Source organism: Parasteatoda tepidariorum, chromosome 8, assembly GCF_982258835.1.
Source record: "Parasteatoda tepidariorum strain Cologne lab strain chromosome 8, Ptep-v5.0, whole genome shotgun sequence".
Lineage (NCBI taxonomy): Eukaryota > Metazoa > Arthropoda > Arachnida > Araneae > Theridiidae > Parasteatoda > Parasteatoda tepidariorum.
This window is the reverse complement of record NC_141762.1, coordinates 78,481,355-78,508,892: the sequence shown is the minus strand read 5'-3', so window position 1 is coordinate 78,508,892 and position 27,538 is coordinate 78,481,355. Positions and strand designations below refer to the sequence as shown.

The window sequence follows — 27,538 nt, the reverse complement described above, 5'->3', positions numbered from 1 at the left end:
TTTTTTTTTTCGTGTCATAACATTGTTGATTATATTAACACTGACCAAGAAAAGATTTTTTTTTTTTTTTTTTTTTTTTTTTTTGAAAATAAATTCCATTGCAATTATCCTAATTAAAGCTACCATTTTACCAAACTTGGTTATCTTTAAGTGGATTATTGAAAAATAATTTGTAAAATTTTTTTAACTACATTTAAAATTTACGAAACTTTTATTAGCATTGCATACAATTTTTTGTAAGACTGATAAATCTTCACTCTATATAAGTTAGTTTTTCCTTACCAATATTATTTAACACACACTTGTGTCACAATATTTCTATTTTTAAAAACCCTTACTATAACTCTTTGGAATGTATGGAGTGTGAAAGAAAACTGCATTTGAGCAAAAATTACTAATCATGAAGAATATTTATAGGCCCTTCTGATGACGAGATTCCAGGCAAAGAACTGCCGTTCTGGGAAGTCATGCACGTACGTACCAAGTAGCTGAAAAAGCTGGCATGAGAACACTGCTTTTTATATTTTATATATTTCGCTAATTAATTTTATACTTTCAAAGAAAAAAACATTTTTCATGCTATCAGTTGCACAATTATGTAGAAAGTTTTTTTTTCAATGTATTTATTATTTGGATTTAATGTAAACAATCTTAAGGTGATTATTATGCTTGCTTTATCAATATTTTTTTAGGTACTTAAAGATTATATATAGTTTGGAATTTTGAGGCATTGGAGTCATATTTGAATTCTAATCAATAGTGCTAGCAAATAATTCAAATTAATAATGATTCTTAATATTTCAGAAAATGTTAGTTACATGAATCCAGGTTTCGTAGTTGCCCTGATTTTTAACTTTATCCTGATATTTCTGGTGTTTACTTTTATTCAGAACATCCCATTTTTCTAAAAATATAAATACAGAAATAGATTTAAAGAATCCAAAAATTAAGATTTTTAATCCAATATTTTAATTAATTACGCTAGTAGAGACTGTAGAAAACGATGGTTCCCATTTAATGACTGTCTATAATTATATACAATTGTTTTACAATTAGTATCACATGAATTGTTTCAACTTGGTGCAGTTTTTAAACTACACTTTTTATAACAATTGAGGCGTTAGCAATAGATTCAGCCATGTGCTTTTCTATTATTTTTACAGAATTCAGTAATTTTAGTAAAAAATTGCTAAATGGAAGTTGTAACTTATGGGAAAACTCAGTCTTAAAAATATGATGGCAAATTTGCATCATTGTGCTACTTCAGTATTTTTTGTTCTTGTTAGGTCACAAGCCTAAATATTCTGACCATGTGAAATTAGATCAGTAACAGATGAGACAAAATGTTTAATTTAAGTACTATTTTTAGTAATCTTTTCATTCATTTTCTATTGGGTCTTAAAAGTTATGCTATATCTAATTTCATATAATTTTGTTTAAAATTCAAATTTCTTAAAGTTTATAATATCTTGTTATTTTTAAATTCTAATTTTGTTAGCTGTTTATTGATAATAAATAATATCTTATAGTGAAATCTAATATTCTAAAATACAGTTAAGAGTGTACTTCACTTGCCTCAGATCTCAGACTCTATAAATCTTTTTGATAGTTGGGATCATATTTATTGATCATTACCAGTGTTCTCCCAGCTTTTGAGTTGTTTTTTGAGCATACTCACACAATTGAATAATAGGTTATTTCTAAATATCCAGCCTGATCAGAAGAAGGTATGCAGAAATTAGATGGAAATAGTTTCAGTTGTGTGACTATGCTTTACTTGAATATGAGTTTCAGTAGATCCTGTTTTAAAATATACTTTGCATGTGTTTTGCAGGTGGGAAGACTCCTGATGCGCAATCTAGAACCTACCAAGTTATTATGAGAGAGCAAGCTCTCAACAAAGATCAGGTAATCCTAATTTGATATTAAATCCATTTTATTATTATTTTAGATGAAATCGATTTATCTCTAGAATACTACTAATATTAATTGAATCATTAGCAGATATTGAAAATATATCGATATGATTTCTCAAATGTGTTATGTTTTTATATAATTATTATAAGAAACATGTGAAATATAAGTAATTAATAGAGTTTAAATCTTTTGAAGGAAATATTAAATCAATTTTCTTATTTTTTAATACATTAAGATTAAATGCTAAGGATTTTATTTTAAATATAGTGTATTTATATCTTTCCAATATGGTATATTTATGTCTTTCCAAAAAAGTGTATCAAATTGAAAGTAAAGTACAGTGTGTAATGCTTATTACAATCAGTTGTTCTAAAGGCATTTGATTTTATAAAGCAAATGACTCGTTCTAAAGGCATTTGATTTTATAAAGCAAGTGACTCGTTCTAAAGGCATTTGATTTTATAAAGCAAATGACTCAATAAACCAGCATATTTTCCCTTAAGGAGACAAAAAAAAAAAAAAAAAAAAGACTGAATATGACTATCTTCATTTTACAAATATTTTTATTCATTTATACAATGCTTCTACCCACACATTTTTGTCAAAAATTGATGAAAATATTTCATAAAACTGAAATTCTTCATCAAGGTAAATTGCATTAATTTACTGTTATTTTATATGCCTGAAACAACTGTTAAACCTGGCTAAAAGTATCTAGTGGTATTAACTTTGAGAATCCTGAAGTATATATTAATATGATGTTGGTCCTCCTTTTGCAATGACAAACTGCGTGTGTCTAGGGAGTCTTTGCCCAAGTTATGTGGCCACAGGAATTGATTAAAGTAAGTAATGGCTGTGACGAAGTTGGATTCAGTTGGCTACTTAAACACCAGCTATGTAATACCATACCAGAAATATTGCCATAATTTGGAGAGCAGCATTGTGCAGAATGTCCGCATATTTCATTGTTCATGTTCCCAACCACAGGAACTAAAGAGCCTAGACCGAACCATTTATTTTAATATCAATGTAACTTATTCTTTGAAGTAGCAAATAATCTCTAGTATGTAAGTGACCCCATTGCCCAAGTACTTGTTGAACCATAACTAGTTTCTGCAGTTTTTAAACCATAGATAACACCCCCACTTCATGTTGCTTTTAGATAAGTGTCTGGGTGCTTTTGACCAAATAGTACAAATTCAGTGCTGAATGCATTTTTGCAACTATTTCTGTGTCATGTCACTAGTCATTTTTTATAAAAACTGTACATTACAAAGACTATGTCTTCTATTTTTTAAAGCATTGAATATTTTTGGTGCATCATCATAGAAGATTTTGCCTTTACAAGGTATTTGTCCATCTTACATTAACACATAAAAAGTTTGAACCTCTTACATGAAGAAACCTAACCTACGGTAAACATGTGGTTGCAGAGAAATGTGTTCTGAAAGGGGTTCTGTGGTTGTGTTCTGTTGTTCGAAAAGGGTTTGAACAATACTGGTAAATAGGGAAGCCAGATAAGGGGGCAGATGTTGAAAATAATGAAAGATCCAGGAAAAGTGAAACAGATTTTATTCTAAATGGTATAATTCTAAGCTTTTTTCGAAAATGCCAGATAAGGGGGCAGATGTTGAAAATAATGAAAGATCCAGGAAAAGTGAAACGGATTTTATTCTAAATGGCATAATTCTAAGCGTTTTTCGAAAATGCGAGAAATTCGCGAATTTTTAAATTGATTTATAGAATGCGCGAATTTCTCGCGGTAATCATTTTTTAATGCGAGAAAACAAAAAAATATGCGAGATTCTCGCGTTCTCGCACTGTAGTGAAAACACTGCCTTATAATTTTTCACTTCTTGACATAACATATTTTTATAAATTTATTTATTTATTTAATTTAGGTGGAATTAAGAAAGAAAATTTCAGAAAAATCAAAGTCTGGAGAGCTTAAGTCTGTTCAAAATGGTGATGTTTCTGCAAAACCAGGTATGCATTTATTTGAAATTCCTTTTCTTTCCATGGTGATGTTAAAATTAATTTCTTTTCTTTTTCTCATTCACTACACTTTTTTAAATTGTTTGGTGTCAAAATCATTTTACTCCAAGAGCGAACATTTTTTTTTTATAATTTTCTGAAAATTTTTATAAAAAAAAACATTTTTATGTTAAATATTTCCAATTATGTTGGTTGATACTAGTGAACAATTGAGCAGGTTGATACTAGTTAGTTTTGATTCATAAATATGATAGTTAAAAGAAAAAGGAAAGAATTAACAAGTAGTGGTATCTGCCTTATTTTGTGGTTGGATTATATTTTTTCTAAATTAAATAGCTACAAAAATATTAATCAAATCTTTGTTAAGGGATTTAACTTTGACCATACCTTTGATTTTTTTTTTTTTTTTTTTTTAATAATGAATATTATAATTCTGCATTTAGTGCAAAAGTAGAAAAAAGGGAGTTTGCATTGAGGCTGTTTTTTAATAAATTCACAACTATAAAAAACATAAGAATTAAAAAAGTATCACTACAAAAAAATAAGGGGGAGGAATTAACATACTGGTAAGGAAATTCAGCATTGAAATAAAAATAGTAAATATTTCTCTGTATTGAAATTTTTTCACCTTAATTATCTAAGCTAATTTATCTAGCAATTTAATGACATAAGTTTTATTTTATTGCATTTTATACATTATTTATCAGTGTAAAATATGTAACTGTTGTAAATGTTGATATTTTAAAACAATTTTTACATTTTTTAGCAAAACGTAGAAGATGGGATCAAACTGTTGGTGAGGAAACACCATCCTCAACTCCTTCATCCAAGAAAAAAGCTACGAGTTGGGATGCTGCAGAAGTGAGTATTTATTTTTTATTATGGTATTAAATCAATGTCTTTTTTTTTTAAAAAAAAAAAAAAAGAGATGTGCAAACCTTCTATCACATCTTCTAATCCAGGTAGCTACCTAAAAAATTAACTTCATTATAAAACTAGAAAATTTACCATAACTGCTGCAAATCATTATACCATTGTAGATTTTAAATATTAAATTTTGAGCATTGCTTTCAATTTTGAAGATTTATTTTTTGAGTATTTAGACTTCTATTAAATTTAATGCAATTTGTTTCAGTCACATACACCGTCTAACAGCCGATGGGATGAAACTCCGGGAAGAATTCCCAAAGGGTCAGAAACACCTGGAGCTACACCAGGACAAAGTACTAGGCTATGGGATGCCACCCCTGCACACGCCACTCCTGGTGCTGCCACTCCAGGCCACGACACTCCTGGTCATAGAGGTACACCCAGTGCTCGTCGAAACAGATGGGATGAGACACCAAAGACAGACAGAGGTATTTTAAGAGTTGTAAATTAGTTTTATTTTTAGATTTAATTCATTCTCATTATGAACATAACACTTAACATGAACACTACAAAGTATATTATAATTTTGTGGTTAAACGCCTTATATGACCTCTTAGCTCGGGGTATATATATAGCTGTGATGGCTTGGAATTGACCGATAGACCGGAATTTACTACGAGTGCATACGCTATACAAGTCTCTTACTCCTCTTTTACATGAAGAGTATTCTTAATCAATTGGTGATATTTGAAACCAAAACATACAACTTACTCGTGTATGCTTAGTGCTTCACTTTTTTGCATCTTTGTTTCCTAACAATCCATCTCAATCAATGACGAATTATAGTGAACTTCATCTCACACTATATTTCTTTGTCACACTATATTTCTTTGCCATTTGTCACACTAAATTGCTTTGTCACTTGTCACACTATATTGATTTGTTATTTTTATTGAAAAAGCAAAATTCATTTTTCTAATAACAAGTCTACACTAGAGATTTCAGGTGTGGATTTACGAATACTCTTAGCTTTTTAAAGCTGGGTATATGCTTCAGCTGAAAGGGCTAATATCCCCCTAACAGCTTTCCAATTGGCTGTTCAACTTGAAGTATAATATTATGAGTTTCCTTTATTCTTCATCTAAATGGGGATGTTCGCTTTTTTTCGGTTTTTTTATGCAAACAATTTTTTAGTGTTTGGAACAATTTTCAAAAGCTAGTCCTTTGTAAGTCTCAATTTATGATTTACCATATTTAATTGCAATAATTATTTATTATAAAATGATTTTTTTTATGTGTGATGATGTTTAAATATATCCCATTTTCTAGAAACCCCTGCTCATGGAAGTGGTTGGGCAGAAACTCCTCGCACTGACAGAACAGGAACTGACCTCATTCAAGAAACTCCCACACCCAGTGCCAGCAAACGTAGGTCACGTTGGGATGAAACTCCTTCTTCACAGTTGGGCAATCAAACTCCACAGACACCCTCCATGATGACTCCTATGACACCCATGACCCCTATGACTCCCATTACACCAAGTGGTATCACACCTACTGGTAGTAAAGCTATGGGCATGGCAACACCTACACCAGGTATGTATATATTCTATAGCGAATTATGATGCATATAGTGTTTATGTTTCTCTGTCTTAATATTTGGATGCAAGTAATTTGATTAGTTGGCCATTTATTCTTGATTTTTAAATTACGCCATCATCAAGTATACAGAGCTCTATTAATTCACATTTTGTTATTTTAGCAAACAATCTTATTTTAAAAATATATCTGCAAAAAGATTCAGTCACTCAGTTTCATATACAAAATTCTTCCCAAAACATTGTCTAGCATATTTGCTTTACATAATATTAAACACTTATGTAAGAAATATATATTATTTTAATATTTTTATGTATAATATGAAAGAGAGTCCCAATTGTCTGAGTTAATGTGAACTGCGATTAACTCAGGTAACAGAAAAACCCGGTTAAAGCGAAGATTATAAAAAAGGAAAGAAAAAGAATAGGTATAAATATAATGTATTTAACAAATGTAAAATTTATACGAGTACACCATGTACTATTCATATTATAATTAAAAAGCTTGCTTAAAAACACTTAAAGAACATACTTTATGAGAATTAGAGTTTTTACTTTAAAAAAAGTCCTTAATCAATTTTTTTTTTTTTTTTTAATGTTTGGCGCTTTTTGGCAGCAATGTTCTGCCATTTTTTTAGGGATAACGGGAAGGCTGATGTCGCCTCTTTTTGTTGTTCTATATATTCAATACCATTTTCGATAGTTTTGAGTCCATGTGTATGAGAGATTTTTATATGTTCATTTTCATTATTGACGATATTAACAATTATTTCATCCGATCGAGTTGTTGGATTTTGTTTACCTGAGTGTTTAAAAGATAAAATTCAGATTTTTTTTTTTTACAATAGTTTTAAAAATAAAAAATAAACTGGAACAAGAAGCTCCTTAAAATATTTGATAGCTTTATTAAAGTGGAAACTTGGATAATTTGGGCTTGGATAATCTGGACACTACTGTAATTAACAATTTATTATCATAATGTTAAAATTATTTTATAGGACATATAATGGCAATGACACCTGAACAGTTACAAGCTTACAGGTGGGAGAGAGAAATAGATGAACGAAACAGACCTTTAACCGATGATGAGCTGGAAACAATGTTTCCTCCTGGGTACAAAGTTCTTCAACCACCAGCTGGCTATGTACCCATTCGCACACCCGCACGTAAACTGACCTCTACGCCCACACCCCTTGGGGGTCAGTCTGGATTCTTTTTCCAGAAAGAAGATCCAGTGAAAATGATGGACACACAACCAAAAGGAAATTTGCCTCCTCTGAAACCAGAAGATATACAGTACTTTGATAAACTTTTGGTAAGTTTTGTAATCTGAATCATTAGTAGAAAACACAATTTGATTGCATTTAAGTTCATTTAAAATATTTTAAAATTTAATGTTACTGGTTTTGGTGATGGTGCACATGCAGTGAATGAATAAAAAAGAAAAATCGAACGAGATATACAGTTTTTTTTTTTTTTTTTTTTAAACTTATAAAAGCTTTTTGGTTTTGTTTTAAAGCCTTCTAAAGTTTGTTTCATTCCAGTGTATTGCTTGCATTTCTAATTTTTTTCAGTATTTTAAATAATATTCATGAAAATAGTTCATTATTTAAAAAGAAATAGCCTAAGTGACATTAATAAAATAACTCTCCATTTTATTTTAAATTTAATTAAAGGTTTACTATCTTATAAAATTTTAAAAAATGAGAAATATCAAAGAAATTGTAATAATGGATAAAAGTTTAAATTATTATTTTATTAATTAAACTTTTTAGTTCTCGCTTCACCTCCTAAGCACAACAATTCTGATACACAGGAAATTTACTTAATGCATTCTGGCTTCAGAAAGCCTGTTAATGTTTTCACTTTATTAACTGTCCATACTTTATTGCTTAATGATTTTTTTCCCTTCTGTTTTTGAATTTATTCAACGTATTTTAACTATAAAAAATATTTAATATAATTGTTTCATTTATTCAAAAAAAAGTTTAAAAGGGGTTGCTACTTTAGTTTTATGTAATACATTCGGACTTCTTTTTAACTAACTTCCATTTTGCAAATTTCTCTATTTTGCTAATTTTTCGAGGAACCAAGAATATTTGGGATATTTCTTCGTAAAATAACTTCCAAATAGCGAAGTGAATTTTCTATTTAACGAAATTTTCTTTGAGATTCACTTTCCCGATTTCCCAAAATATTTCGGAACATTTTAAACATGATAACGCATTTTATGGGGGAAATGATCTAGAATTGATTTTCGAAGCCACTTAACTTTTAAAGAAAGCAGTAAAATCCCTTTCCCTTTTTGTTTGCATTTCAAAGGAAAAACTCAGACAAAATTAACGGATTTTATCAGTAGCAATTAAACTTAAGAGCGCATGTTGTAATGTATGTTTAAAATTACTTTAGCTGTAATTTTATACATAAATTTAGCTTTTTTACTTGCAAATGTATGTAGCATGGTAGTGTAATACTGGATAATGTTTAGCTCTATTCTTGCGTTTTATGCAGATTTCTTTTGTGGCTAAGATTTATAAAATAAATAGTAGATACTAGTTTACAAGATAAAGGTGTGGCGACTGTTATTTTAATTATGTCTAGTGTTTATGAATTTAAAACCTGTTTTGTGTTTGAGTATTTTAAAAGGTGATTTCCTATTTAACGAATTTTCCATATAACGAACTTATTATCGGGATTAAGCGACTTTGTTAAATAGAGGTCCAACTGTATTTCTTTTTTTAAAATTCTATCGTCTTTTTCATCGTCTAATAGCATATATATCTCAGAATGAAGATAGAAAAAAGGGGACAACATTCATTCCAACATTATTTTTTAGTGTTGCTTACCTTATTCCCAAAATTTGTTCTCATCTTTTTATATTTTGACCAAATTAAAATTATATGTTCCAATTAATTATATTCAATGTTTAAATATAATTTAGAACATTTTTTTTAATGTTTTTTTTTTTACACATCAATATGCTCTTTACCAGTAATTAGTTTTCTTGACCTAAACTTTTATGTTTAATAGTAGTTGTATTTTGGTATTGAGTTTAATAATTAGAGTGCCCTTGTGTTTATTAAATTTATTATAACTTTGATAAATTTGACATTATGACAAAATTTCTGTAATAATTTATCAGCTTTCTATAATAGTAGAGTAGTGTTCATATTGAAAAACTAAACCTTGATTCATTTCAATAACTTTCATTTATCTTGATATTCAATAGGCTGATGTAGATGAAGAATCTCTGAGCCCTGATGAACAAAAAGAGCGCAAAATTATGAAACTACTCTTGAAGATTAAGAATGGCACTCCACCCATGAGGAAAGCAGCCCTCCGACAGATTACGGACAAGGCCAGAGAATTTGGTGCAGGCCCTCTATTCAATCAAATACTTCCACTTCTTATGTCACCGACCTTGGAGGATCAAGAGCGCCATCTTCTGGTGAAAGTCATAGACAGAATTCTGTACAAATTGGATGATTTAGTGAGACCCTATGTACACAAGGTTTGTGTTTGTCTTTAAAAAGATCTCTTTTAATAACCTTTTTTTTTAGAAGGCTATATAAAAATAGTCTAAAAACTGAAAATTTCCTTCAAAAATATTTCTTTATGTTATAAAATTATTATGGGTTCTCTAAGATTGCTTTTGTCTGTTAAATCCTTTAAAATTGGTTAGTTCTTATGTTTGTAGAATATTCTATTTTTAGTTCTTAATTTTAAATCATGCAGATTTCTGGTTTCTTAAAATATTCTTCTTGTAGTAGAATTATTGCTGCAGTTGAAATTTTAACTATATCTAAATCAGAAGTTTTTCTTTTCATATTAATCTGAACCCTGATTCAGTATTAAACTATTTTATTTGGTTGTATTTGTATATATTTTTTTAATTTGTATTCTTCTTTTTCCATTTTCAGATACTTGTAGTTATTGAGCCTCTGTTGATTGATGAAGATTATTATGCTCGTGTTGAAGGAAGAGAAATTATTTCTAATTTAGCCAAGGTATATTTAGTTTTTTTTTTTCCTGTTTAAATTTAAAAATTTATATCCAATTTGTTGTATTAAATTTATTTATTATTTTTTCAGGCTGCTGGATTAGCTACAATGATTTCCACAATGAGGCCAGATATAGACAACATAGATGAGTATGTTAGAAACACAACTGCCAGAGCTTTTGCTGTAGTAGCTTCTGCTCTAGGTATACCTGCACTTTTACCCTTCTTGAAAGCTGTATGTCGCAGTAAGAAGTCATGGCAAGCCAGGCATACTGGTATTAAAATTGTACAACAGATAGCCATTCTAATGGGTTGCGCTATTCTACCACATCTGAGAAATCTTGTAGAAATTATTGAACATGGTAATGCTTTTTCTTACATTTGTATAATATGAATGTTTTTTTTTTTTTTCTGCTAGGGTTTAAACTAAGTTTAAAAGTTATTTAGCAAAATGCCATGAGACTTATGAGTGTTTGTATATATGTTTTTATTTTGGACAATGATACTAAAATATGGAATAAATCCCTGTACAGTTAAGCCTGAAATCAAATAACAGAAGAAGAAAAAGATCTTTAATTTTTCATTAATGCACTCTTCTCTCAATTAAGCTTTTTAATTTATTAGGTACAAAGTTAGAGATGTATTAAAAAGGAATCTCTGCTATTTTCCATCCTGTGTTTATTTTATTTTCGCAATTAGTAAGCATCAAAATTCTTTTTTGTGCCATTTAAAAATCAAATGTTACAATTTGTATTCACGCTTTTCTATAACCTAATATCTCTATTTATATTCATGCATTTTTAAAATCCAATTCGTATTCACATGGTTGTAATATCAAACATCAATTTTTGTATTTATATGTAATTCAATAACTATGTGTTGCGATTCGTATTCATGCAATCTAAAAATTATGCTTTGTTATTTTCTCATTTTTTAAAATTCAATATCGCAAATCATATTCATGCAATTTAAAAATCCATCATGATTCTTGTAAAGGGTAAGTTTTTTCTTGAGTTAGTTACTAGAGATTAGATTATATTCTTCATTAGTAAGTAATTTAATTAAAACTTAGTTCAAAAAATTATGTTAAATATGAAATATGTATGGTTAATAAATTGATATTTTGTTTTTAACTTTGTGTCATAATTACCTCTGATTGGCTTATCATGCTTTGTGTTCCTATTTTTGTTTTTAACTTGTTTGCTGCTGCATATATGTATATACCAGGAATGAGATTTTTCCGCTTTTTAGCGTAGTTCCGTTTTTTTTCACTTTTATCTCTTAAATTTCAGCTTTTCTATCAAAAATTCAGATTTTCTAAAAATTTCATTTTATTTACAAGTATTCCGCTTTTTCAGAAAATTCACCGATTTTCAAAGAGAAGCAGAAAAATCAAACTACATAGCTACCAATCCTTTCTCATTTTTACTTATTTTACCTATTTTCCCCCCTTTTCAAGCAGCAGATAAGATTTTCCGAATTTTTTACCCGCCCTCCAGATAGATCCGATTTTCATAGTTCAAACGACGCTGCTTCTGACAAGCCTTTTAGAGGTCCCAAGCCTGGAATCTGTTAATATCTCGATTCTTATTCACACGATTTTAATATCAAACATAGCTTTTCATATTTGCGTGTTGCGATTCTTATTTACGAGATTTAAAAATCCGATATTGTGATTCGTATTTACGTCTTTTTAAAAACCTATGTAGCGATTCGTATTCACGCAAGTTTAAAATTCAATGTGTTGATTTGTTCATGCGGTTTATAATATCAAACATTGATTTTCGTATTTATACGCGATTTTAAAATAAGGCATTGGGATTCGCATTCACGCATTCTAAAAGTTATGCATCATAATTCTTATTTATGCAATCTAAAAATTACTCATCATGATTCGTATTTACGCTATCTAAAAATTATGACTCGTGATTTGTATTTACGCGTTCTAAAAATTCTATATCCCAGTTTGTATTTTCTCATTTTCAAAATCGTATATCTAGTTTCATATTCATGTGATTTCAAAATCCATAATTGTTATTCATATTCACGCAATTTTAAGATCAACTATCGCGATTCTTGTAAGAAGTAAATTTTTTTTTTAATTAGTTACTATAGAGGTGACAGTTTTTCTAACGACGATTATTAGTATATGTAAGTGTTACAACATCCGAGAATATGGAAGGGAATATTTTCAAAACTTACATTCTGTGCTTGCAAAGAAGAAAAAATAGGATTTGTCACAAGATGTTTAATAAATCTTCCCTTTATATTAAACGTGATAGTAGTTTCCTTAATTATTTGATTCGAAGTCCTTGGAGTTTTATTTGAGGTCAGTTTATTTTGTATTTTTTGACAAGAGAGAACATTCTCACCAAACGAGATTTCTTCCGAAATTCAATGTTTTGTTTATGCAGGGTTTTTCCATTGCAATTTCTCTTATTTAAATTTTTAATATACTTAATTATAGCCAAAATTTTAACCTTTTTAAAAAGATATCAGTTTTAGAAATTTATATCTTAAGATTTTATACTATAGCACATTTCTAATAGGTTTAACGAATTACATGTCATTTATTTGAATTCAAATTTATTTTAATGACTTAGTATTTACTAAAAAGATGTAATTTTTTTAAAAAAAAAAAGTTGTTATATGGATTTGAATGATTGTTTTGAATTCTTTAAATTTTGTGCATTTGCAATGTACTTAAGTTAGAAGCGAGCGAAGCGAGCTTGGTTTGCGAAGCAAACCATATAAGATTGCGTAGTATTTTTCGGGGGTTAGCGAGCAGTGGGCACAGCCCACTAGTATAATTTAAAAAGTAATATTACTGATATATTTGCTATAAATCACATAACAGTATTTATTAAAAGAAATAAAATATTAATTTATATTCTCAGTATTTTTAATTTGCTAAACCAGGTAGTTTTTCAAGTAGTAATTGTTTTATGTGAACTGAGGAAAAATATAATTTCCAGCTTTATTTTTTTTAATTGGTAATTTTTTTCGCACTAAATGTTAAGTATCAATGTAATCGTTTTTATAATAATAGATTAGTACACAATTGTACGTTAATACATTATTTATTACCTTAAACTGTCTGGAATTTATTATGAAAGGGTTGCGCTTGCGTAAAAATTAATATCGTGGAACTTCAGCTTTTTTGCGTTTTGGCTAATCTCATCCCTGACATATTATAATATTTTTGCCTAAAATTTATCAGTCTTTTATTTTGTTGTATTCATTTTAAAATAGTTCTTTTTATTCAACCCTAAAGTGTAATTTAAAAATATTAACATCTGATCAAGTTAAGAATTGTAATAAAAAAAAATATTATTTTTAAATAATTTTACATATTGTTGATTATTTAATTTTATCAGATGGCTAAAAAATTTTGCATATTGTCTCCATAAATTATTGTGTATAGAATCATTGCAAATAAAAATGGGGAGAAAATCAATTTTGGGAATATTTAATTGATTTGAAGGTTATCCTGGAATAAGATTATGTTATTAACTAATATCTTAAAATATTTGTTATTTAAATTTTTTTTTCTCTCGATTTATTCATTTTATAACACTTACTAAACTTTAATTTTTAAGATTTTAAGCATATTTAACTTTTTCTTAAAACTACTAAATTATAAGTGGTACATTTTTACAAAATTTAAAAAATACTTATTAAAATTTGGTCTCTAAGCTCCCATAAACACATTCAAATGAATAAATGAAGTAAAAATTATTATAAAGTACCTATTATTATTTCAATAAAAATGTTTTGACTATTAATGAATATGGGATTGATGCTTTTATAATTCTCAATAGAAACAAGAAGTAAAATCAAATATTATTTCAATAAAAAATTTTGTGTACTAATTTTTTTTAAACCAAAAAAAAAAATTTTTTTTTTAATATTTATTTCTTAAAATCTCAAATTTGCAGCATAACCAGTATAGATTCTTTATTTATTTACTTTTAAAAAATTGTTTAAGATCTATTAAATTATAGAGAAGAAGTTGGCAGTCAGTGTTACCCTGCTTATATTCTGATACCATATCTATATTACAATACTGTAAAATAAAAAATGCTATCCCAAAAACTATTGATATAACAATAATAAGCATTTATTAGAATAATTTTATTTTTCTAACTAGAATAGTATCAATGCTTACAAAATATTCATCTATTTTAATGATGAAAGTGCTGGTTTGAATTTAGAATTGCTTTATAAATAATTAGTATTAATTTACTTTTTCTTTTAAAGGTTTGGTTGATGAACAACAAAAAGTACGAACTATTACTGCGTTGGCGCTGGCCGCTTTGGCTGAAGCAGCTACCCCATATGGTATTGAGTCCTTTGATAGTGTGTTGAAACCTTTATGGAAAGGTATCCGAACTCATCGTGGTAAAGTGAGTGCATCATTTTAAATACTATTAGTATTCAATAGTAACATTCATTTATTTAAAAAATTATATTATCTGATGACAAAAATTTTGTTTGAATATCAAAAAAAATTTCAAATTTTTTTTTTGCAAACATTATAATTATAGAATTTTTTGAACTAAACGTGTAGTTACCAACCAATATAAAATTGATAGTCATTAGATGCTCTTAGTTCATTTCAATTTTTTGATGCATAGGAAACATGAAATAGAATGTTGAAAAATTTGCTCCATTTTTGCATCTAAATGTTGCCTACAGAAAAGCTGACTTTATTAAGCCAATAAAGAAAATGATTAAGGAGCTAGGAAGACTATCACTTTGTAATTAAAATAAATTTGAAAAGTTACAGATATTGCTCTCGTAAATTGATTATTAGTTTCTTAAAACATTACAAGCATCGCAAAAGCTACATCATTTAGATTTAAGTTATAATAATAACATTTTATTAGAAAATAAGTATTGGGTTTTTAATTTAGTGCATTGAACATCACTTTGTAATCTGGTTTCTAACTTCATTTCACTGTTTCTTTTTTTCCTTTTTAGGGTTTAGCTGCTTTTTTGAAAGCTATTGGTTACCTGATACCTCTTATGGATGCAGAATATGCTAATTACTATACCAGAGAAGTGATGTTGATTCTTATTCGAGAATTTCAATCTCCTGATGAAGAAATGAAAAAAATTGTGTTAAAAGTTAGTCATTTTTTTAAAATATATATTAATAGTAGAGCTCCGATTATCAGACTGCAGAATTGGGTGGCAAAGAATAAGTCGAAAAAAGTCTAAAAGTAAGGTGAAAATAAAATTAATAATTTTAACATGTATCCATACATGTTTATGTATTTTAAAATACAGAAATATTTATTCTATATCTAAATCTCGGTAACAATGAATATTAAGGAATAAATTAGTTCATACTTCATAAAAATGTTATGAATAGTTGATCTTGTGCAATATATTTTTAGATCTCTCATGTGGATAATTTGCACAGCGAATTATCTGCTCACAGTTAATCTGGTCTCTACTGTATATAGTAACCATTTTAGAGAAAAATTTTATATTAATGTTAGAATGGACCGTTGGATATATACACTCTCTAATCAGTCAAGTATTTTTATTTTATTAATATTGTTATTGCTTTTATTATTATTATTAGCCTCTTAACAGCTACTTAACTTAGTGATTTAACATGTGATTCGGACCTTAAAAAAATATTTTGCACTAATTAAATCAAAGCATCACTATTATATACAGTTTTTGGCTTAGGTAGTTTAAATTCTTTAATGCATTATTTGCTAGTCTTTTTAATTTTTTTCCTCTCACACTCTCTTTTGATTTTAAATAAATAGTTTATAAAAATATCTAACTACCTTAGCTGTTTCAAAATGCTTATTTTGGGACAAAATTGCTTTAATATATTTAAATTATTCAAAATTGAGCAAACATATTTAGAATAATTTGTCAAATGACTAATGAAAGCCTAATGCTTTCGCAGTAAGTTTGCATTAGACTGTTGGATAATTAATACAGCGAAACCTCCAAGAAAGACCACCTCTATTTACGACCACTTTTGGGAGGCACAGAATTTTTCCGTTGACTTTGTGTTGAAAAAAACCTTTAAGAGAAACCATTAAAACCTCTCCCAGCTACCACGCGAGTATCTGCACAAAATGCAGAAAAAGTCATATAAAGAACACAAAATAATACCAAAACAAATACGTAGATTAATGTATTCATAGTATTTGTGTGATGCTCTTATTTAGAGAACTCTTTTTAACAGTGCAAACTCATGGTGCAATCAGAGTGCACTAAAGACAATGCTATCAGTGATTTACATTTAGAGTTGAAGGTGAAATTGAAAAGAAAACAAGCATTTCAAACAAACAAACCTTTTTATCTTTTAAAGCTAACTAATTTTTTCGATATAAAATTAAATGCAAACTTAAACAAAAAGCATAATTGTTTATTTATTTAAAATTGTTCATCAATAGCTTAGCTATAATTGGTAAATTTGTTTTCACACATAATTATATCAGTTGGGGTCATTTTTATACACTCTAAATTTTATGTGTAAATCTGTCTTTTCATGATGCCAACAAAAGTGGCATTTAAACACCAAGAAAATGACGCTGACTAAAATTAAAATCCTCTGCAAAAAATCATGTACCTTCGATAACAATTTTAAAGTTAGTGGTGGTAATCTCCAAAAACGACCAAACTCAATCAACGACCATTTTACTGTGGAATGGAGAGACCACTCCCGAGAGGTTTTACTGTAATTACTTCATAGTTTATTTTTTAAAAAGAAGTTCTTTAAATCAAAGAACGTTGCACTTCACAATGCTTGTGTGTTATGCCTACAATGAATGTATTTTGAATTCCAGGTAGTAAAACAGTGTTGTGCAACTGATGGTGTAGAGCCACAATACATTAAAGAAGACGTGTTACCTCATTTCTTTAAACACTTTTGGAACCATCGAATGGCTCTGGATAGGAGAAATTATCGACAGGTACCTTTCTTTTTCCCATGCATTTTGATTTCTCAATTCAAATCATTGCAGGTTTGTAACAATTTTTTCTATGTTTTAGTTGGTCGATACAACTGTTGAGATAGCAAATAAAGTGGGCGCAGCTGAAATAATCCACAGAATAGTTGACGATTTGAAGGATGAGAATGAGCAATATCGTAAGATGGTGATGGAGACCATTGAAAAGATCATGGCTAACTTGGGTGCTGCAGATATAGATTCAAGGTTAGAAGAACAGCTCATTGATGGCATTCTGTATGCATTCCAAGAACAAACAACTGAGGTGATCTTTCTCTCCCTTTCTGTTTTTTTTTTTTCATTTCAACTGTATTTTTTAACTATAATTTACTGCTAAATTTTTTGGTGAAAAAGTTATTTTTAAGATTTGTTTCTTTAGGGAGTTTGCCTTTAAAGTAAACAGCGCGATTCCGAAATTTCCGATGTAACTTTTTTTTAGCTCCTGGCTTAGTTCATACTATTGTTGGATTGATTTAAATTGAGAACATAATTTTATTTTTGATGCAGTAAAGCGGAGGCCAGACCTTGTGCTATTAAGCAGCAATACATTTAATACAATCATGTCTTGTATCTTAATTGAACAGCTTTGTACAAGGACAAGATTTATCCAGATACACAAATGGTTGGCGAGAGCCAAATAAAATTTTTAAAAGACTAGGATTGTGTTTCCTCCACGTTGACCACGCAGGAAACTGATGTTACTGTTCTTGTAGGTACTGAAAGAAATAATATCCTGATTCAAAAATACATTAAAACATTTATTTTAAAATTTGGGCTTTCTTTTTTTTTTAATTTCGGAATTGTGTTTAACTAATACAAAATAACTGCTTCTATTAAAAAATTTTATTGAAAAAGGGGAGAAGGTTTGTTGATCATCATTTTGTAATACCCCAATTAAACTTATATCATACTTCCTCTCTGAAAATACCTATTTGCTTATGATTAAAGTGGAATGTAAACTTTTAGAACAATTGTGAAGATGATTTTCAATTTCGTATGTGCCCAAATAATGTCTCTAATTCTTGTAGTTAATTTCGTTAATTAATGAAGTTCTTGTTTATTTACAGGATATGGTAATGTTGAATGGCTTTGGCACTATTGTGAATGCCCTTGGCAAGCGGGTGAAACCCTATCTCCCTCAAATTTGTGGTACCATTCTATGGAGGTTGAATAACAAGTCTGCCAAAGTGCGACAGCAGGCTGCTGATCTCATTTCAAGGATAGCAGTTGTGATGAAAACATGCCAAGAAGAAAAACTAATGGGACATTTAGGTGTTGTGTTATATGAATATTTGGGTGAAGAATATCCAGAAGTATTGGGTTCTATTCTTGGAGCTCTGAAAGCAATTGTCAATGTAATTGGAATGCACAAGATGACTCCTCCTATCAAAGATCTTTTACCAAGATTGACCCCTATCCTTAAGAACAGGTACAAAATTGTTGAGTTGAAATTCCTGATAAATAAGTGCTACCATTGTGGTGAGCTTTTTATCTTCATTATTTAATAAAATGAAATCAGTTTTTTTCCAGAATGTCCCAGGGGTCATTCCATGTCAGTTCATCCAGCCATGGCACCCACCGTCTCAGATTTTGATGAAAATTTGTACACTTATAGAGTTTTTTGTGCTAATTTCAAAAATATCAATTATATTTAAATCGGTTAATGGGTTTAAAAGTTATAAGAATTTATACTTTTGCCAAAATGGCTCATTTGCCGCCATTTTGATTCATACATCAAAGGCTATTAATGATTGTTACTCACCTTATATTTGTCATAGAGCAATAATTTTTTTTTTATTTTGTTCAGAATAAAGTAATCTGTCATATAAACACTTTTTTTTGCAAATAAGTATCTTACTTTTTTAGTAAATGGGTCTGTTTTGCAGTTTTTTGATCAGCGGAGTTGAGTAACTTCAGGAGATTATTTCTGGCAACTCGCCCCCTTCAATTTCAAAAATATTTTATTCAAGGATAGTTGAAAGTGCAAACTAACATCTGATACAAAAATTTTGATGGGCCGTTCACTCACTTTTTAAAAAAAATATATTTTCCTTATGAATCATTATGCGTTAAAAGTACTCGTAGTTTGATGATTTATAGTCCTTAATTATAACTAGAATATAATAAAATGATATAAAAAAATGTGAATGGTAGAAAAATATGTATAATAAAGTAATCATTTATTAAATTATTTCTTTCTTCTTTCTTTGAGCCCTCCCCCCCCCTCAAAAAAGAAAAGAAGAAAGGAAAAAATTTGAGACTGAGCAAGACAAACACAATTTCTGGCCAGGAATTGCTGAAATTTGCAATTTAGCTCTGTATGTTTTAGCCTGATCTACACTTATGACATGAAGGGAGACTTTCTTGGTCTTATTGGAAGGAGAATTAAATAAGTCACAATTTTTTTTCATTTTCTTATATAGGGTGACCTTGGATAATTCCTGATCAAAAAATGCAAACATCTACTTTGTGAAAAAACTATTCAAGATAGAATTTCAATATTTACTGGAAGTTTGAGACTATATGAGATGAGTCCTATGCTACCTTCTTTTGTTGGAAAATCTAATTAGAATTTAAAAGATTTTAAATTCTTAGTGATCAGAAATTACCCCTTCTCTTGATCATTTCTCGGGTAATTCCTGATCACTTCTGGGGTAATTACTGATCACCAGTTTTTATAGTAAAGGGGTTGTTTAAAAATAATTATACAATGGTAATTAACAAATAAGACATCAAGATCAAACAAATGAACCAAAGAGATGTTTAAGCAGCTAATAAAACGATTTCTTTAAAAGCAAAGAATAAAGATTAACGCTTTAAATTTTCCAAAAATCTTTGCATCGTGCGATACATTTTAGGCAAGCAGCCAACTCATTCTCATGTTCTGTTGGATTATAAGAAAGAGTTCCCACATAAGTTACTTTTGCTGGATTTTTTAACTTCATTAAGTGAGAGTGTAAAGTTAAGTAAGGTATGTCAACAGCTCTGACAGTAGCTCTCACACTGAAATTTCATTTTCAATCATTAAAAGAAATTCACTAATTTTGCTTTCTAGAAGCTTAGTATCTTTTTTAGTGTTATAATTTCTCACCATATTTATATTAGGCAAATTTATAAACTTAAAAATTATTCTAACAATGTACACACATAAAATTAAGATAGAAGCAAGGTAAGGCAAACCAGAAATGGGACAAATCAGAACACATTTGTCTTGTATATACAGTTAATAAACAAATTTTGTGATTACAGTTAAAATATATTTTAATGGTTGTTCCACTTAATATGAACTGCCATTTAAGAAAAGACAATTAGCTATTTTTAATACTATTTATAAAAAGAAATGACAATGATTAGGAATTACCCCAGTGATCAATAATTACCCCATGGGGGGCAACATTTGATATAGTTTCCTATAATTAATTATAATGCTTACAGTAGATGTGAAACAATTAAACAAAAACTTACACTATTTTTATATCAAAGAAAAAGAAAGTAACTCAAAATATTTATTATTAAGAGAAGGAGGGGATCTTTGCAGAAATGTGCACATTTTGAAACCCATCTTTAAAATGGAAAATACAGAAAGCAGTTTAAAAGATACTTATTTTGTTAGATTAAACAAAAAACTATAATTAAGTAAATGTAGTTATACTTTAGTAAAATGTACAAACATTCTTGTCCATGTCTCAAATTTAAAAAAAAAAAAAAAAAATTTAAAATAAAACTTAGGTGATCATTATTTACCCCAGAAACAGAGTGATTGTGAATTATCCCTGGTCACCCTATATATTTCATACTGATAAAGGAGATACTCCTTATGTATGAGGCATATAGTTGAACTTTCCTTAAAATCTAAATTGCTCCTAAATGAAATAAGTTATATATTCTCTGAAGAAAGTTCTAAAACCTTCTATGAGTTTAAACTGCACTTAAAATCTTTCAAAGTTAATCCAATACTATATAATACTTGGGTTTTCATAATAAAACTCTTTTTTAAGTATCAAATTGATACATTTAAAACTTTTGAAAACTTATTTATTTCTGTTCTAAATAAATGGAAGAAATACAATTTTACTGATTGGAAAGAAAATAAATTTTACATGACACTCAATTCTGATTGGAGCAAACTGAAATGTTCTGGCAGATGATACATTCTGATTAGTCAAATTTCTTTTTTGGGAAGGTAGAGATGGAATGTGTCAATAGTTTTCAGTATTTTTTTTTTTTCTATTCAGAAGTTTTTTTTTTAAAAATTGGATGTATATAATTATAATAAAAGATTTTGAGAATAAAAAGGGCCTGCAGGTATTAGTGATGAAATAAGAGCATGTAAATTATCTTATAGTTAGTGATATAAAATCATTTCATTTCAATATAATTATAATAAATAGTTAAACTTTATCACTGTTTCAAATGAAATTTTGTAGGGGTATCTCATTACCATAACAATCATTGTGACAAAGAAAAGGATAAAATTAACTTCAAATATTCATAATTTGGTCTTACATTTAATTACATTTTAGAATCAGACAAAATGTTTGAATTAAATTAAAGTGTACAATGATTTTCTCCTTCCATAAAGATCAAAGTTAGTTCAATTAAAAAAAAAATTTAATGGCTGCTTTTTATTATTTGGCACTGCCCTCTACTCTTTCAGAGAAACTTTTATTTACATTTTTTTTAGATTCTGATCCCTCTCATTTACCAAAACTATATGATTCTGGATAAATTTATTTGCAAAAAAGGTGAAATTTTGTTCATTCTAAAATTTTGTCTTTCTTTTCTTTTTTGAGGGCTCAAAGAAACAAGAAAAAAAAATTTAATAAATGATTACTTTATTTTACATATTTTTCTACCATTCACATTTTTTTATATCATTTTATTATACTCTAGTTATAATTAAGGACTATAAATCATCAAACTACGAGTGCTTTTAGCGCATAATGATTCATAAGAAAAAAAATATTTTTTTTTAAAAAGTGAGTGAACGGCCCATCGAAATTTTTATATCAGATGTTAGTTTGCACTTTCAACTATCTTTGAATAAAATATTTTTGAAATTGAAGGGGGCGAGTTGCCAGAAATAATCTCCTGAAGTTACTCAACTCCGTTGATCAAAAAACTGCAAAACAGACCCATTTACTAAATAAGTAAGATACTTATTTGCAAAAAAAAAGTTTTTATATGACAGATTACTTTATTCTGAACAAAATAAAAAAAAAATTATTGCTCTATCATAAATATAAGGTGAGTTACAATCATTAATAGCCTTTGATGTATGAATCAAAATGGCGGCAAATGTGCCATTTTGGCAAAAATACAAATGCTTATAACTTTTAAACCCCTTAACCGATTTAAACATAATTGATATTTTTGAAATCAGCACAAAAAATTCTATAAGTGTACAAATTTTCATCAAAATCTGAGACGGTGGGTGCCATTTTTGTAAAATCCTGTATGATTTGACATGGAATGACCCCCAGGTAAATTCCATTTTTAAAATGAACAGCTATTGAGTAATCTTTAAAAAAAAAAAAAAAAAAAACAGAATGAAATGGAATCCTATTTGACAAAAGAATTTATTGGACAATTCAACAAAAGAAAATTCTGTTGTTACATTAAAACTAGTTTTTATTATTTTATCTGAATTTCTGCACTAAAATTGCTTCTAAAAATATTTTAATTTATTTCTTCTAGCCTTTTTTTGTTTATATTGTAAGGTTTCTCATTACCTGATAGTGATAAGGTTGTGATGAATGCAGAACTGGATAAAATATAATTTATTACAAGTAAATGTAATTACAGATAATAATTTTAATTGTGATTATGTAGAATCATTTTATTATTCTAATCATGATTGTGAGTAATACTGAACCACACTTACAAGAAATAATTTTCTAATATTATAAACCAGGACATAAACTTTTAGATCTAAAGAGATTAGCCAGTCTAAAAATTTTTTGCTCGACACTATTTTGCATACATGAAAGATACAAAAATAAATTTAAATGTTAACAAACGTAGTATGAAAAAATTTTTAGTCACCAGAATAGTTGGAGAATCTAAAAAGTACGAAATCTAAACATATTTATTGGAATAATATTAAATTTTTTAAAAAATGTGGTTTGAAGATGACAATGATTCAAAAAAGAATGGTTTTGTAGGCGACTCAGCAAATTTATTCATTTGGGTAAGACAATTTCAACATTAAATATTTTAGTTTAAAACTTTTAAAAGATGAAACTTACTCGCCAGCTCTGAATATTTAATTGCTAATGGCAAGTGGAAATTTCGTGTCCAGGTTATAAGTAATAGTGATAAAAAATCTATAAGCTTGATTCTAATTGTAAGTTTATTACTAGCTATGATTTCATGTAATCTAGAGTACTTTTTTTTTTTTAATGAAGTACTTTTAGCCCTATTGTGGTTACAGTATGTCCTGATTTATCTTTCTCTATTTAATTTCATTAGTTACAAATATAATTTTCTCTTTTCAGACATGAAAAAGTACAAGAGAATTGCATTGATTTAGTGGGTAGGATAGCAGATAGAGGAGCTGAGTATGTCTCAGCTAAAGAATGGATGAGAATATGTTTTGAGCTGCTGGAACTACTAAAAGCACACAAGAAAGCTATCAGACGAGCTACAGTCAACACATTTGGTTATATTGCCAAGGCTATTGGTCCTCATGATGTACTTGCAACTCTATTGAACAACTTAAGAGTAAGTGCATTATTATATTATGAGTTTTAGTAAATATCAGGACTTTAAAAAAAAAGATTATTTTAAAATATAATCACAATAAAACCTTAATTAACCCAAGTAATTGTAACCAAATCTACTTTAAATAGTTGAATTTTTCAAATTTTTGCTTTCATTGGTAAATGTAAAATGAGATATTTATGCTCAACACATTTTCTTTAGTAATGCTTTTATCCACTTCTTGTACCACTGTAAATGTGTCATTTACAGCTCGTACAACATTTAATATGGCCAATATGATCTATTTTATAGGTAATATTTTTAATTACACCTTTTAAAAATTGATAATTTGTAAAATGACATATAAAGCAGTTAACATTTTGTAAAATTTGTTTGATAATTTTGTTTATTTTCTAAAAATTTCTGAGATTTTTTTTTTTTTTTTACCAAAAAAATTATTAATTATAACTTTTATATGATAAAAGTATTATGAATCTAAAGCCTTTTGCGTTATGAATAACGAGTTTGTAAAATTTGCTTTGAGCTTTTTTTTTATTATTTTGTTTTATTAAAACATATTTCCAAACTCAGTAAAATTAATTTTGATTTGTAATAAAATTTTAATTTCCCAAACAATTATTTTCAGTGGCTCAAATTAGTTAAACCAGTTATTTACAAAAATGCATATTTTCTAGATGCTAGGATTTTATGGTATGAAAAGTAACATTATGGTTTTTGCTTTATGTTAAATTTTGCAAAAATATTTGATGCTTGTTTCAGTTTATTAGTCAACCAGGTTTTATAAACAAATTCATATTTCTTTTTAAAACATTTTAAAGACTATTTCATGATTTGCATTCATAGATTCTCTGTTACTTATAAAAATTAGTAGAATTAATCACTATTAATAATTGATCTATTTGTTAAAACTAAGATACCTGCAATAGAATTTGAATTAATTTTGTTGTATGCATACTAATGTTAAACACATGTGTTTTTATAGGTGCAAGAGCGTCAAAACAGGGTGTGTACCACAGTTGCCATTGCTATTGTCGCAGAAACATGCTCTCCATTCACCGTCCTCCCTGCCTTGATGAATGAATATAGAGTGCCTGAATTGAATGTTCAGAATGGTGTTCTCAAATCCCTTTCCTTCTTATTTGAATACATTGGAGAAATGGGGAAGGATTACATTTATGCTGTTACCCCTCTCCTTGAAGATGCACTAATGGACAGGTATTAGAACATTTTCATTCTTCTATTATTGAAATAGATGTTGGATTAATTTTAAAACTATATAAAAATAAGTGTTTTAGTTTTTTTTAACAAATAAGTTAATGTTACTATATTGTAACTTAATATCCTAGTTTTTGTAAAAATATATATCAATACATTGGTGCCATTTGTGTTGATAGGGATTAAGGCAAGTTTGAAAAATTGAAAATGCCCTGTTTCTAATCTTAAATAAATGTGATAAGAAATTACATTTATACAAGGTAAAAATTAGTTTTAGCATAAAAATAAAGGTTTTTCTAGATAAAACTTTTATTTATATTAGTTTAGCAGATTACTTATGTTTATTATATATATTTCAGTAGTCACCTAGAAAAAAATAAAAACTACAATATTGCTTGCTTCTTTTGGAATTAAGATTATCATAATTTTATTTCATTGTAATTGAGAATTAGGCTTTCAAGAAAATGAAATATTTATTTATTTTCTCTGAGCATTTCAGTTTTTTTATTATTATCATCTTTGAATTCTATGAGATGTGCAGAAAAAAATCCCTATTTATTTCAATAAATCTGTTTCTTAGAAAGTTAGGATTTTTTTTTTAATAAAACCATTAGTTTATTTTTATTTTTTTTTTTTTTTTGAGTTAGTGTCTGTCAATGAAGTATTGCTTACTTTTCTTTTTTTCAAACAAGTTTATGACCATTTTATACTGATTAATTAAAGTTATTTTTATTTATTGTTTAATTTTTACTCTCACTCATTTAAATTTTAATTTACCGTATAGCTTTTTTATATTACCTGAATTTAATTTTAAAAATATTTATGTAACTCATTCCAAAATAAATGAGACTCTAGTTAAAACAAATTTTCTAAGATATGTGAGAAATTTTGTTTCTCTCCTTCCTTTCATTGGTCTTTATTCCTTTTATATATAACTTTATATTTTAAAATCTCTGCTATTTTGCTTTTGTTACAATTTGCTTGTTTACTTTAATATTTAAATTTATTCAGTTCCTAAAATCACATAATTACTATTTCAGAGACTTGGTCCATAGACAGACTGCATGTGCTGCAATTCAACATATGGCATTAGGTGTGTATGGATTTGGTTGTGAAGATGCCCTTGTTCACCTTTTAAATTATGTTTGGCCAAACATCTTTGAAACCTCACCTCATTTAGTACAAGCTTTTATGGGTGCTGTTGAAGGCCTCCGAGTTGCATTGGGTCCAATTAAAATACTGCAGTACTGTTTACAGGTATTGTTTTCATTATTATTTTCTTTTCATTTTTTTTTTATCTAGAATTGGATAATTATTAGATGGTTCTCATTATGGTTGTATTATGTTAAGCCATAAATAGGTTCTGGTACTTTCTGTAGTTTACTACAGGGCAGAGAAACGTCAACTATTTGATGTTGTTGCTAATTATTTTTTACAGTGGTAGTGAGCTAAAAAAGAATTTTTTAGAAAAAAAAAAATATTGGAACTTAAGGATTAGTCTATATGACTTTATATGCATCTGTTTAAATTTCTTATGTTTAGTGGGAGAGGAGAATAATACTTTTAATACTTATTTATTTAAAATATAAATACATTAATCTAACAACCACTAAAATTATATTTTCTGAAAATACAGAGAATCCGTATAGGAGGAGGAGTCTGCTATAGGGTTTAAAGAGAACTGATTAAATTCTTGGACTTAATTAAGCCAAATTATTATTTCATTTTAATCAAAATTTAACTGTACAAAATTTTAAAGGGAAAATCATCAAGAATTGATTTTCAAAACTTGAGTGCCAAAAATAATTTTAAGTAGCTAATTACCCATCAAAATTTGCATTTGGATCATTCAAATCAAATTGAATGATTTTCTGAGAAACTTTTATCACACCACATTTTAAGATATAAATTATGATAATGAGTTGACAGATTTATTTGTCATTCTACATTTCTGGCAACATAATTTCAAATTAAAAGTTATTAACAACTCTATCTAATATTTTGTCATAATTAGTTTTGTTGCTTTTTATTGTATCTATGACAAATTTTAAAATTTCAGACTGTTTCCAAAGAGAATTATTTTGAATGCACATAAAAGTCATAATCATTTGAATGCATGTGTATATAAAATTTAAATTGCATTGAACTGTATTATAGAAAATGCTTTTTATTAATTCAAGGTTGATGATAAGTTCTTTTACTCAACGCATAATCTTGCTTTCTCTCAGTGCTAAAGT

At 28.0% G+C, this 27,538-nt stretch overlaps 1 protein-coding gene across 2 annotated transcripts in view; it reads left to right on the top strand.

Annotated features, from left to right (window-relative positions):
* Window positions 1-27,538, top strand: part of Sf3b1 (splicing factor 3b subunit 1) — a 39,745-nt gene that overhangs the window by 11,434 nt on the left and 773 nt on the right. Inside the window, exons 1-18 of one of the 2 annotated variants that reach the window (XM_016067362.5) lie at window positions 56-473; window positions 1,835-1,908; window positions 3,819-3,903; window positions 4,679-4,773; window positions 5,048-5,270; window positions 6,112-6,378; window positions 7,379-7,695; window positions 9,610-9,891; window positions 10,301-10,387; window positions 10,472-10,742; window positions 14,641-14,786; window positions 15,364-15,510; window positions 17,202-17,327; window positions 17,407-17,628; window positions 18,431-18,792; window positions 23,861-24,086; window positions 25,069-25,301; window positions 26,342-26,558. In XM_016067362.5, coding sequence (XP_015922848.3) covers window positions 1,879-1,908; window positions 3,819-3,903; window positions 4,679-4,773; window positions 5,048-5,270; window positions 6,112-6,378; window positions 7,379-7,695; window positions 9,610-9,891; window positions 10,301-10,387; window positions 10,472-10,742; window positions 14,641-14,786; window positions 15,364-15,510; window positions 17,202-17,327; window positions 17,407-17,628; window positions 18,431-18,792; window positions 23,861-24,086; window positions 25,069-25,301; window positions 26,342-26,558 — 3,336 coding nt within the window. In that variant the 5' untranslated portion in view covers window positions 56-473; window positions 1,835-1,878. Of the gene's footprint in view, window positions 1-55; window positions 474-1,834; window positions 1,909-3,818; window positions 3,904-4,678; window positions 4,774-5,047; window positions 5,271-6,111; window positions 6,379-7,378; window positions 7,696-9,609; window positions 9,892-10,300; window positions 10,388-10,471; window positions 10,743-14,640; window positions 14,787-15,363; window positions 15,511-17,201; window positions 17,328-17,406; window positions 17,629-18,430; window positions 18,793-23,860; window positions 24,087-25,068; window positions 25,302-26,341; window positions 26,559-27,538 lie in introns of those variants that run through there. The other variant, XM_016067361.4, reaches the window with a different exon arrangement.